This window comes from Bos taurus, chromosome 4, assembly GCF_002263795.3.
Source record: "Bos taurus isolate L1 Dominette 01449 registration number 42190680 breed Hereford chromosome 4, ARS-UCD2.0, whole genome shotgun sequence".
NCBI classification, from domain to species: Eukaryota; Metazoa; Chordata; class Mammalia; order Artiodactyla; family Bovidae; genus Bos; species Bos taurus.
The window spans coordinates 80,284,015-80,297,122 of NC_037331.1; the positions used below are offsets into that span (position 1 = coordinate 80,284,015).

The window sequence follows — 13,108 nt, forward strand, 5'->3', positions numbered from 1 at the left end:
TAATTCCCTCAGTTTCCTGAAGTTTTCCAGGTGATCTTGAAACTTTCCTAGATATTGCACATTCCAGAGGCCATGCTGAGAAGCTCTGCAAGGATCATAGCCATTAACCATGGAAAAAACCCGAAAAGGGTAACTCTAGGAATTCAGCAAAACAATAGGCATCACATTTACATGTAAAGTGAATCTAGCCACACTTGAAGAAAATAATCATAACATTCTTGAGAAAACCTTAGAAAACCATTTCCAATATTTTTAATATTGAATATTTTTAATATTCACATAGGAAGTTAAAAAAAAAGCACTGGAATAATCTCATTTATTGTACTGTACATTTTATCAGTGTACTCTTTACTCTGGCTCAATATAAAATATTTGAAAAGTTACATAACTGAAAGCATAACTTAAAATTAACAAGCCAAAAGTTAATTCAACTGTTCCTGAAAACCATGACCACAAAAAAGAGCAAAGATAACATATAAATTCATAAAAACTTGACATGTAATTGCCTAACTTTACTTGCACAACGGAAATCAGATTTAAATGCTGACATTGTTTTTCTTATTTCCTTTGAAACAATTACTGTAACCTAACTTTTTTCTGGTGCTAACAATGCACATGACACAGACCTTCCCCTCTTTTCTCTAATTAAAAATATTAATATTAATCATCCAAAGAAGTATTATAATATATATCATAGTTTGAGTTCTAATCAAATGACCACCCATGCACCCAGCTTAAGAAACAAAACATTAACAAAATGTTTAAAGTCCTAAGTTTGCCCCAATCCCTCCCTTCTCCATCCCCAAATAATCATTTCCCTGAATTTTTTTATCATTTCCTTTTTTAAAAAAATCTGTACTCCATATTCACATATCTCTTAACAATTTAGTCTTTGCTTTCACCTATTTATATCAGTGAAGTCATGAGTCTGCATCCTTCCTGACTTGCTTTTTCTCTCAGCATTATTAGTGATATTCATCTAATTTTGAAGCTTGTGGCCATGGCCCAATTGTGATGATTCATGTAAAGTATGCCATTACATAAACTTATCATAATTTATTAATTCATTCTACTCTTTTGTTGTTTCCAGTTATTTCACCATGATAAGTAATGCTGCTCTTAACCCATCTCTTCATGCAACATACATTTCAGCTTATTTTTCTAAATGATTTATCAACCATTCTCACCAGCAGTGAATATTATTTTCAGTTGCTTTATATCCTTAGCAAAACTTGATGTCCTCAGAGTTTTTAGATTTTCCCAATCTAATCCCTGTGTGATGTTATCTTGTTGAGGCTTTAGATTTTATTTCCTTGATTGCGTTATCAATCAGTTCAGTTCAGTTTAGTCTCTCAGTCCTGTCCAACTCTTTGTGACCCATGGACTGCAGCATGCCAGGCCTCCCTGTCCATCACCAACTCCCAGAGCCTACTCAAACTCATGTTCACTGAGTCGGTGATGCCATCCAACCATCTCATCCTCTGTCGCCCCTTCTCCTTCCAGCTTCAATCTTTCCCAGTATTAGGGTCTTTTCAAACTGAATCAGTTCTTCGCATCAGGTGGCCGAAGTATTGGAGTTTCAGCTTCAGCATCAGTTTTTCCAGTGAATATTCAGGACTCATTTCCTTTAGGATAAACTGGTTTGATCTCCTTGCAGTGCAAGGAACTCTCAAGAGTCTTTTCCAGCACCACAGTTCAAACATATTAATTCTTCAGTGCTCAGCTCTCTTTATGGTCCAACTTTCACATCCATACAAGATTACTGAAAAAAATCATAGCTTGGACTAGATGGATCTTTGTTGGTAAAGTAATGTCTCTGCTTTTTAATATGCTGCCAAGATTGACCATAGCTTTCTTTCCAAGGAGCAAGCGTCTTTTAATTTCAGGCTGCAGTCACCATCTGCAGTGATTTTGCAGCCCAAGAAAATAAAATATTTCACTGTTTCCATTGTTTCCCCATCTATTTCCCATGAAGTGATGGGACCAGATGCCATGATCTTCGTTTTTTGAATGCTGAGTTTAAAGATATCTTTTTCACTCTCCTCTTTCACTTTCAACAAGAGGCTGTTCAATTCCTCTTTGCTTTCTGCCATAAGGGTGGTGTCCTCTGGGTATCTGAGGTTACTGATATTTCTCGCAGCATCTTGATTCCAGCTTGTGCTTCATCCAACCCAGCATTTCATATGATGTACTCTGAATATAAGTTAAATAAGCAGGGTGACAATATGTAGCCTTGACATACTCCTTTCCCGGTTTGGAACTAGTCTGTTGTTCCATGTCCAGTTCTAACTGGACCTGCATACTTGCTTCTGGACTTGCTTCCTGACCTGCATACAGATTTCTCAGGAGGCAGGTCAGGTGGTCTTGTATTCACATCTCTTTCAGAATTTTCCAGTTTGTGGTGATCCACACAGTCAAAGGCTTGGTGTAGTCAATAAAGCAGAAGTAGATGTTTTTCTGGAACTCTGGCTTTTTCGATTATCCGCCAGATGTTGGCAATTTGATCTCTGGTTCCTCTGCCTTTTTTAAAACCAGCTTGAACATCTGGAAGTTCACAGTTTACGTATTGTTGAAGTATGGCTTAGAGAATTTTGAGCATTACTTTACTAGCGTGTGAGATGAGTGCAATTGTGTGGTAGTTTGAGCATTCTTTGGCATTGCCTTTCTTTGGGATTGGAATGAAAACTGACCTTTTTCAGTCCTATGGCCACTGCTGAGTCTTTCAAATGTGCAGGCATATTGAGTGCAGCACTTTCACAGCATCATCTTCTCAGATTTGAAATAGCTCAACTGGAATTCCATCACCTCCACTAGCTGTGTTCCTAGTGATGTGTCCTATTACCAATAAGGTTGAGTATACTTCCTCTGCTCAGTAGGTATTTATATGTCTTCAGTGAAATGCTTGTTCAAGTGATTTGCATGTTTTCTATTGGCTTAATTATTTTTTCTCACTGATTCATAGAGTTATTTATATATTCTGGCTTTAAGTCCTTCATTGGAACATAAATTGAAAATATTATGGTTTTATTTTTTCACTCACTTGCTAATAAAGAAATAAAAGGGGACTTATATGAATGGGGAAGCATATTATGTTCTTGGATAGGAAGAATCAACATTGTAAAGATGTCAGTTCTCAAATTTATCTTTGAGGAGGTTCAATGTAACTTACTAAAATCCTAGCAAAGTTGTTTGAATCTATAAAAAGCTTATTCTAAAATTTATTTGGAAAGACAAAAGCCCCAGAAGGACTTAAATAAGAATTAAGTGAAAGGGAATCAGTCTATATGACATAAAGTTATACCATATAATTGCTCTATAGTACATCACTGCTAAGAGAGTATGGTATTGGCAGAGGGATAAATACATAAATTGACAAAATAGAGAGCTCAAGACATATATCCATACAGATGTTCCCAAATAATATCTGGCAAAGGTGTAAATGCAGTGGAAGAAGGCTAGACTCAACAAATTATATTGGAGCAATTGGGAAAAAGGGGAAAAAAAAAGAATCACAACCTAAGTCTCATCTCATAACTCAAACACAAATTAACTCAAAGTGGATCATGGACTTCAATACATAATTTAAAACTATAAAATCTTAGAAATAAATATTTGACATTGCTCTAAAAAGGATCACCTTAAAGGGATGAAAAAGCTAAGACTAGGAGAAATACTTGCAAGCAATATATCTGACAAAGAAACTAGTATCTCATTTATATAAAAAGAACTCTTGCAACTTAACAGTAAAAAAAAACATCTAATTAGAAGATAGGCAAAAGACATGCACAGACATTTCATTGAAAAAGATATACTGATGGCAAAGCACATGAAAAGTTGTTACATCATTAGCCATTAGGGAGATGCAAATTAAAAGCACAAGGAAACATTACTAAGTATCTACCAGAATGGCTACAACTCTTAAAGTGACATCAAATATTAGCAAGGGCTTCCCAGGTGGCACAGTGGTAAAGAATCCACCTGCCAATGACAGAGATGCATGAGACGTGGGTTCAGTCCCCGGGTGGGGAAGATCCCCCAGAGGAGGAAGTAGCAGCTAACTCACTACAGTATGTTTGTCTGGAAAATCCCATGGACAGAGAAACTTGGCGGGCTACAGTCCATGGGATCACAAACAGTTGGACATGACTGAGTGACTGAGAACACATGGACTCAAATATTGGTAAAGAGAAATTGGATCACTCATAGATTTCTGATGAGAAAGTAAAATGGTACAGTGATTGCAGAAAACAGCTTGGGAGTTTTTAAAGAAGTAAATGTGCAGCTGCATATGACCCAGTAGTTGCATGCCTGAGCATTTATTCTTGATAAAGTAAAAGTTATGTTCATACAAAAGCCTGCACCTCAATGTTCATAGAGCTTTATTTGTAGCCCCAAACTGGAAACACCACAGATATCCTTCAAACAGTGAATTATTAAGCCAACTGTGCTACATCTATATTAGAAAATACTCCTAGGCAATTAAAAGGAACTGACAATTGATTCATACAACAACCTGTATGAATCTTCAGGGAATTAGGCTCAGTGAAAAAGGCAAGCCCCCAAAGGTTATGTTTATATATGTAACCTATAGAATATGTTACATGTGCTCAGTCACTCAAAGCCCACCAAGTTCCTTTGCCCATGGAATTTCTCAAGCTAGATTGCAGTGGGTTGCCATTTCTTCCTCCAGGGGGATCTCTACGACCCAGGGATCGAACACACGTCTCTTGTGTCTCCTGCTTGTCAGGTTTATTCTTTACCACTGAGACACCTTGGAAGCACAATATGTTACATGGCATTCTTGAAATGATAAAATTCTAGAAATAGAGAACAGATTAGTGGAGGAGGAAAGATGGGAGTGGAGGAGAGGAAGGTGGTGTGGCTTTAAAATGAAAACAAGAGGGATTCTTGTGATGGAACTGTTCTGTATCTTGACTGTGTCAATGTTAATATCCTGGTTGGGACGTTCTAAGATAGCTTTGCAAGATGTTACCCTTCTGGAACTAGGGTAAAATGTTCATAAGATCTCTCTGTAGTACTTTTTACAACTGCATGAGAACCTACAATTATCACAAAATAAAAAGTTTTGTTTTCAGATGTTTTAAATTTGGATTTTCCTTAGTTTGACTTCTTTGGAAAAACTGGAATTTAATTTCCTGTATAATGTGAAAGGGAATTCGATATCATTTTTCCCTTAGAACAATGTTTAAACAGTCCTTTTCCTCATGACTCTGAAATACTAACCCTGTTGTAGATCATTTCTGTGCATGTTGGGCTCTTGGTTCTTTCCTAAGGGTCTGTCTGTTTACCCTACTGCCTATCCCACACTGACTGCATAACATCTCATTTGTTATGTCCTTGCCCCACCTTGCCTCATGATTTGTCTTCAGGGTTTCCTAGCCTTTTAGTCTTCTTTATAAATTTGAAAGTTAGCCTATTGAATTTCAGGAAAACCCTATTAGGCAGAAATAATATTCTTAGAATATTACCTTGCTGCTGCTGCTGCTAAGTCGCTTCAGTTGTGTCCGACTCTGTGCGACCCCATGGTAGCCTGCAGCCTACCAGGCTTCTCTGTCCGTGGGATTCTCCAGGCACGAACACTGGAGTGGGTTGCCATTTCCTTCTCCATTGCATGAAAGTGGAAAGTGGAAAGTGAAAGTGAAGTCGCTCAGTCGTGTCCGACTCTTCGCGACCCCATGAACTGCAGCCTACCAGGCTCCTCCATCCCATGGGATTTTCCAGGCAACAATACTGGAGTGGGGTGCCATTGCCTTCTCCCCAATATTACCTTACTTCCCATTAAACATTTACTTTAATAATTTCCATTTTATTAAGTCATTTTTTAGTATTTTTATAAAACTGTTTATAAAGTGTAAGCATTTTTTATACAAGATTTGCACATTTTCATTAGATTTATCCCTAACAAAAACAGTCCATTTTACTTAATATGGTAGAATGAATCTTCTTTTTCATTAAAACTTTTCTATTTCTAGCATATAAAAATGAAATTAACTTTAACATTTTTATTTTATAACTGAAAAATACTTTTATTAGTAACTCAAGTCATATCATTTCTGAGTAATTATAGGTGCATTTTCCTTTCTAATTCTTAAAACTTTGGTTTGGCTTTCTTATATTGCAAACAAAAATCCCATTTTGCTTTTTTTGAGATTGAGACTGATTCCCCACATTCAATTTTCCCCCACATTTACTTGTTTGGCAGATATACATCTATACTTTCACTATTCTTTTCCTTTAGAAATTTTAACATTCATATTTAATTGAACAAAATAGATATTTAATCAATATCTATCCATTTATCCTTATGTCCATTTACATGCCAGATGTTCTCAAACTTTCTCAGTTCCTATTATGTGTCTCACTACTTTTTTCACAGTGCTTTTAGGCAAAAAATAAAGAATAATTTGCTTAAGTGATTATGTCAAAACAACTTAACACACATTTGTATCCAAAAAACTTAGTAGCCATTTGACAATCAGATGAGATCAGTCGCTCAGTCGTGTCCGACTCTTTGCGACCCCATCAATCGCAGCACGCCAGGCCTCCCTGTCCATCACCAACCTCCGGAGTTCACTCAGACTCACGTCCATCGAGTCAGTGATGCCATCCAGCCATCTCATCCTCTGTCGTCCCTTCTCCTCCTGCCCCCAATCCCTTCCAGCATCAGAGTCTTTTCCAATGAGTCAACTCTTTGCATGAGGTGGCCAAAGGACTGGAGTTTCAGCTTTAGCATCATTCCTTCCAAAGAAATCCCAGGGCTGATCTCCTTTAGAATGGACTGGGTGGATCTCCTTGAAGTCCAAGGGACTCTCAAGAGTCTTCTCCAACACCGCAGTTCAAAAGCATCAATTCTTCGGCGCTCAGCCTTCTTCACAGTCCAACTCTCACATCCATACATGACCACTGGAAAAACCATAGCCTTGACTAGACGAACCTTTGTTGGCAAAGTAATGTCTCTGCTTTTGAATATGCTATCTAGGTTGGTCATAACCTTCCTTCCAAGGAGTAAGCATCTTTTAATTTCATGGCTGCAGTCACCATCTGCAGTGATTTTGGAGCCCCAAAAAATAAAGTCTGGCACTGTTTCCACTGTTTCCCCATCTATTTCCCATGAAGTGGTGGGACCGGATGCCATGATCTTCGTTTTCTGAATGTTGAGCTTTAAGTCAACTTTTTCACTCTCCTCTTTCACTTTCATCAAGAGGCTTTTTAGTTCCTCCTCACTTTCTGCCATAAGGGTGGTGTCATCTGCATATCTGAGGTTATTGATATTTCTCCCGGCAATCTTGATTCCAGTTTGTGTTTCTTCTAGTCCAGCGTTTCTCATGATGTACTCTGCATGTAAGTTAAATAAACAGCGTGACAATATACAGCCTTGACGAACTCCTTTTCCTATTTGGAACCAGTCTGTTATTCCATGTCCAGTTCTAACTGTTACTTCCTGACCTGCATACAGATTTCTCAAGAGGCAGATCAGGTGGTCTGGTATTCCCATCTCTTTCAGAATTTTCCACAGTTTATTGTGATCCACACAGTCAAAGGCTTTGGCATAGTGAATAAAGCAGAAATAGATGTTTTTCTGGAACTCTCTTGCTTTTTCTATGATCCAGTGGATGTTGGCAATTTGATCTCTGGTTCCTCTGCCTTTTCTAAAACCAGCTTGAACATCAGGAAGTTCACGGTTCACATATTGCTGAAGCCTGGCTTGGAGATTTTGAGCATTACTTTACTAGTGTGGAAAGGAAAAATGATTTTATTTCCTTCTCCAATAACTCAATTACTTTCATATAGCATATCATGTACTTGTTAGGCATGGCACAACTTCTCAGATCTCAGAATAAAACTGAGTATTATCATTTTCTTGTTTCATATTGATTTTTATCTTGGGTTATTTTTTTTTCACAGAAACATTTATTCAAAATCGAGTTTCAAAAAAAAATAATAATGTAATCAAAAGGAACAGTACAATTCAAAGCTGAAACCATGAACTGCTCTGAGCTAACAGTCCATGCTGTGTCCAATAGATGCTGCTGTATCTCTTAGAAAATGTCAACATCTTCTGGTGCCTCGGTGCATTCCCTAGATGCCATGGGTGTCTCAGTATATAGATTGGGAATAATAACTATATGCTATTGTCATTCAATATTTTGGTTCTATCTCTTTTTTCATTAAAAATTAGACATTATTAACATTGTTTTCAAAGTCAATGCTTTTAGATTCCTTCATGCCTACCAGAATTTTTCCTTTTTTTTTTTTTTAAAATCATAGGACTTCCTTCCATGGTTGCATTTCCTCTTCATGTAGGATATTTATTAGAATTTCCATAGTTATCTATTCATAGTAAATTCCCTTGGTTTTTATCTTCATATAAGTTATCTTATTTTGCCCTCATTCTGAAAGATAGCTGTATGGTACTGGTTACACATTTCTAAGCTGACAGTTACTTTCTGTTGGCACATTGATGATATTATTTCACAGCCATGTGCTTTTCACTGTTGTTTTAGGAAGTCATCAATTGGTCTAATTGCCATTCCTTTATATGTACAGATTTTCCTCCACTTATGACATGGTTACGTCCTGATAAAGTCATCATAAGTTGAAAGTGCATTTAATACACCTAACCTGCCAATCATCATAGCTGAACCTAACCTACTTAAACTTGCTCAGAACACTTACGTCAGCCTACAGTTGGGCAAAATCATCTAATGTGATGCCTATTTTATAATACAGTGTTGAATATGTCATGTAAATTATTGAACTCCGAAAGTGACTGTCTATGTACAGAGAGGTTATAAATGTATCTGTTGCTTACCCTCATGACCATGTGGCTGACTGGGAGCTGCATTTGCTGATGCTGCCCTAGCATCATGAGAGAGTCTACTGCATATTGCTGGTCCAGGAACAATTCGAAGTATGTTTTCCATTGAAAACCTATCACTTTCACATCACCATATACTGAAAAATATTAAGTCAAACCATAATAAGCTGAGCACAAGTCTGGTTTTATTCCCTCTCTCTGGCTGATTGAAAAATCTTCTCTATGTTTTTGCTTTTCTATCATCATTCTAGGTCTCAACTGATTTTTTATTTAATCTCATTTTTATGTAACCAATTTTATATTAACTTCATGAATCTGAGGAATTAGGTCTTCAAAAGCCCTGGAAAATCCTCAACCATAATCAAATACTGCCTCTAGCTATATATTCTCTGTCTTTCCCTGGAAGACCAAGTAGATATATATTAGCTAGATATCAGATGTGATCATTCTACACCTCTCTGCCTCTCTTACACTTGCTCTCTTTGTCTCTCTGGGCTGGAGTTCTAATTATCTCATTCATATGTAGTGTACCAGATCATGAATTCTCTCTTATTCTATGTCTAATCAACTGTTAAATTTGTCTGTTGTACAGTTGTACTTTATCCAGAGATGATTTGCATTTGCTTCATCCAAGTGACACACCAGCAAAACAGGACTACATTACATTAACCTTCATGCTTGTAGATTTCAGTTTAGTTCAGTTGCTCAGTCGTGTCTGACTCTTTGCTACCCCATGGACTGCAGCATGCCAGGCTTCCCTGTCCATCACCAACTCCCGGAGCTTGCTCAAACTCATGTCCATTGAGGTGGTGATGCCATCTCATCCTCTGTCATCCCGTTCTCCTACTGCCTTCAATATTTCCCAGCATCAGAGTCTTTTCAAATGAGTCAGTTCTTCGCATCAGGGTGGCCAAAGTATTGTAGCTTCAGCTTCAGCATCAGTCCTTCCAATGAATATTCAGGACTGATTTCCTTTAGGTTTGACTGGTTTGATCTCTTTGCAGTCCAAGGAACTCTCAAGCATCTTCTCCAACACCACAGTTCAAAAGCATCAATTCTTCAGTGCTCAGCTTTCTTTATAGTCCAACTTTCACATCCATACGTGACTAATGGAAAAACCACAACTTTGACTAAATGGACCTTTGTTGGCAAAGTAATATCTCTGCTTTTTAATATGCTGTATAGGTTGGTCATGGCTTTTCTTTCAAGGAGCAAGTGTCTTTTAATTTCATGGCTGCAGTCACCATCTGCAGTCATTTTGGAGCCCAAGAAAATAAAATCTCTCACTGTTTCCATTGTTTCCCCATCTATTTCCCATGAAGTGATGGGACCAGATGCCATGATCTTCGTTTTTGAATGCTGAGTTTTAAGCCATCTTTTTAACTTTCCTCTTCACTTTCATCAAGAGGCTCTTCAGTTCCTCTTTGCTTTCTGCCATAAGGGTGGTGCCATCTGGGTATCTGAGGTTACTGATATTTCTCGCAGCATCTTGATTCCAGCTTGTGCTTCATCCAACCCAGCATTTCACATGATGTACTCTGAATATAAGCCAAATAAGCAGGGTGACAATATGCAGCCTTGATGTACTCCTTTCCCGATTTGGAACTGGTCTGTTGTTCCATATTCGGTTCTAATGTTGCTTCTTGACCTGCATACAGATTTCTCAGGAGGCAGGTCAGGTGGTCTGGTACTCTCATGTCTTTCAGAATTTTCCATAGTTTGTTGTGATCCACACAATCAAAGGCTTAGGCATAGTCAATAAAGCAGAAATAGATGTTTCTCTGGAACTCTCTTGCTTTCTCGATGATCCGGTGGATGCTGGCAATTTGATCTCTGCTTCCTCTGCCTTTTCTAAATCCAGCTTGAACATCTGGAAGTTCTCGGTTCACGTACCATTGAAGCCTGGCTTGGAGAATTTTGAGCATTACATTGCTAGCGTGTGATGAGTGCAATTGTGCGGTAGTTTGAACAGTCTTTGGCATTCTTATTGATTTAGAAGTCTTATAATGGAATTAATTTCTGCCTTATCTGGATGATGGTAGGTATGTGGCTAAGATATCTCATGAGAGAATTTTTTTCTTTCTCTCCTTCAGAAGCCAAAGTCAAAGCCAAAATCCCTACTGTTTCAGTCTTCAGTACAGATTTCAAATTTACTTTTTGTATGTTTTGCTTTTTACCTAGTTCACCCATGGAAAATGCTAGCCTTTAGATGTTCACGTTTTATTCTGAAGTTGAACCTTCCACCTAGTGTGTGATTCAGGATTTCTGTCCCATCCCCATTTCTCTTGGCCCAAGGAGTTAAAGTTCTAAGCCCCTAGGTATTAGCCAGAGTACAGTTTCATGCATCCATGTTTTCTAGCAACTTCTGTACCAGTAGGCTTTCTCTGCTCACATGGTCCCCCACATTGACAGAAACAAAGGTCCTTACAGTATTATCATGTCCTCTTCTAAGCTATACTTTTCAGGCTTAATTTGGTACTCCAAACTTTCCCAATATGAATTATCCCAGGGAATAAGAAAATTAGCAACTACTACTAAAGGCAAGATTTTATTTTCTTGGGCTTCAAAAATGACTGCAGACAGTGACTGCAGCCATGAAATTAAAAGAAGCTTGCCCCTTTGAAAAAAGGTTATGACAAACCTAGACAGCATATTAAGAAGCAGAGACATTGCTTTGCCAACAAAGGTCCACGTAGTCAAAACTATGATTTTTCCAGTAGTTGTGTACGGATGTGAGTTGGGCCATAAAGAAGGCTGAGCAATGAAGAATTGATGCTTTTGAATTGTGGTGCTGGAGAAGACTCTTTAGAGTCCCTTGGACTGCAAGGAGATCCAACCGGTCAATCCTTAAGGAAATCAACCCTGAATATTCATTGGAAGGAATGATGCTGAAGCTTAAGCTCTAATACTTTGGCCACCTGATACGAAGAGCCAACTTGTTGGAAGAGACTCTGATGCCAGAAAAGATTGAGGGAAAGAGGAGATGGGGTGACAGAAGATGAGATGTTTGGATGGCATCACCAACTCAATGGACATGAATTTGAGCAAACTTCAGGAGATAGTGATGGACAGGGAAACCTGATGTGCTGCAATCTATGGGGTTGCAAAGAGATAGACACAACTTAGTGACTGAACAACAAGGAGAAAATATAATAGAATCCAGTGAAATATAAAGGTGATTTATGAATTTTAAAGTCAGAATATTAGAAGTCCAGACTTAATATCTTTAATTCAATCATCCTTGGCATTGGGACCATTATTGAAATTATTCCAGAATCAGTTGCTACAAACTTTGGTGAAAGCTGAGACAGTATTCTTTTCTCTCCAGCACAGCAGCTTGCAAAGCCATGTGGAAGGAACCATTCCAAGAAGTGGTCGGTAGGATGCTTGTGTTTGCTGTCTTCACTTAGAAAGAACCAAATCATTCCCTCATTTTTAGGAATTATCCAACTGTCCCCTGGGGAAACTGAGTTTTGATTAGTCTAAGAACAGGTCAGGAGGTTGTGATTGTCTCATCTTTCTTACTGGATTTAGTTGTCTGCTCCCCTGATGCTCTGGAGATTCTAAGGCAAAGCCCAGGTGTCCAATCGAAGATGTATAACGCCATCTACTTTATTTAATGAAATAATTCTTGATCCTATTCAGTGTCATGGAAGTAAACACTTTTCTTACTCACATACATTTGTTGTTCAAGAAATCATCACTTCAGTGTGAATCACTGCCAACCAGTCTCCTCTTTCAGGGAACAATCGAACAAAAGCAGTGAGAAAGAAAAAAGTCAGTTGGATGAAAATAGAGCATGACCATAAAAAATCATGTGGGCTCTGTGAGAGGGCAGAGTTTTCTAAGTGATGTGTCAAAATTAGACAGTCTAACCAGCACAAATGTAAAGAAAGGAGGGAGATGAGTGTGAGGTGAGCACTGCCCACCACACATGGGGCAATTTGCATGCCCTGTCTCATTTTATCCATACAAAAGTCGAGTGCCATAGGTGTTATTATCTCATAAATATCTCATAGATGAAGAAGCAGACTTAGGGAGCTAAAATCACTTGACTAAGATCACAAATAGAGGGAAAAAGTGGCAGATCCTTCTCTCAGATGACAGAGCCTACACTCTATCACAGTATGCTGTCTCTTTATTCTAGTGTTCCTGACCTGAGTTCAGCACAGACACACGGGGAGAGCACTGGGGACACCACATAGTCCAAATGATTCAGAAATTTGTCATTTCTTCTGTTGGCTTGAGTGCTGCCTAGAAGCTTGGGTA

The 13,108-nt window shown here is 38.2% G+C and overlaps 1 protein-coding gene across 10 annotated transcripts in view; it reads right to left on the reverse strand.

Annotated features, from left to right (window-relative positions):
- The window catches only part of SUGCT (succinyl-CoA:glutarate-CoA transferase), an 875,539-nt gene that overhangs the window by 230,584 nt on the left and 631,847 nt on the right, over positions 1–13,108 (reverse strand). The window contains exon 13 of one of the 10 annotated variants that reach the window (XM_059885360.1): positions 12,520–12,574. Coding sequence (XP_059741343.1) covers positions 12,545–12,574 — 30 coding nt within the window. The 3' untranslated portion in view covers positions 12,520–12,544. 10 annotated transcript variants of the gene reach the window in all.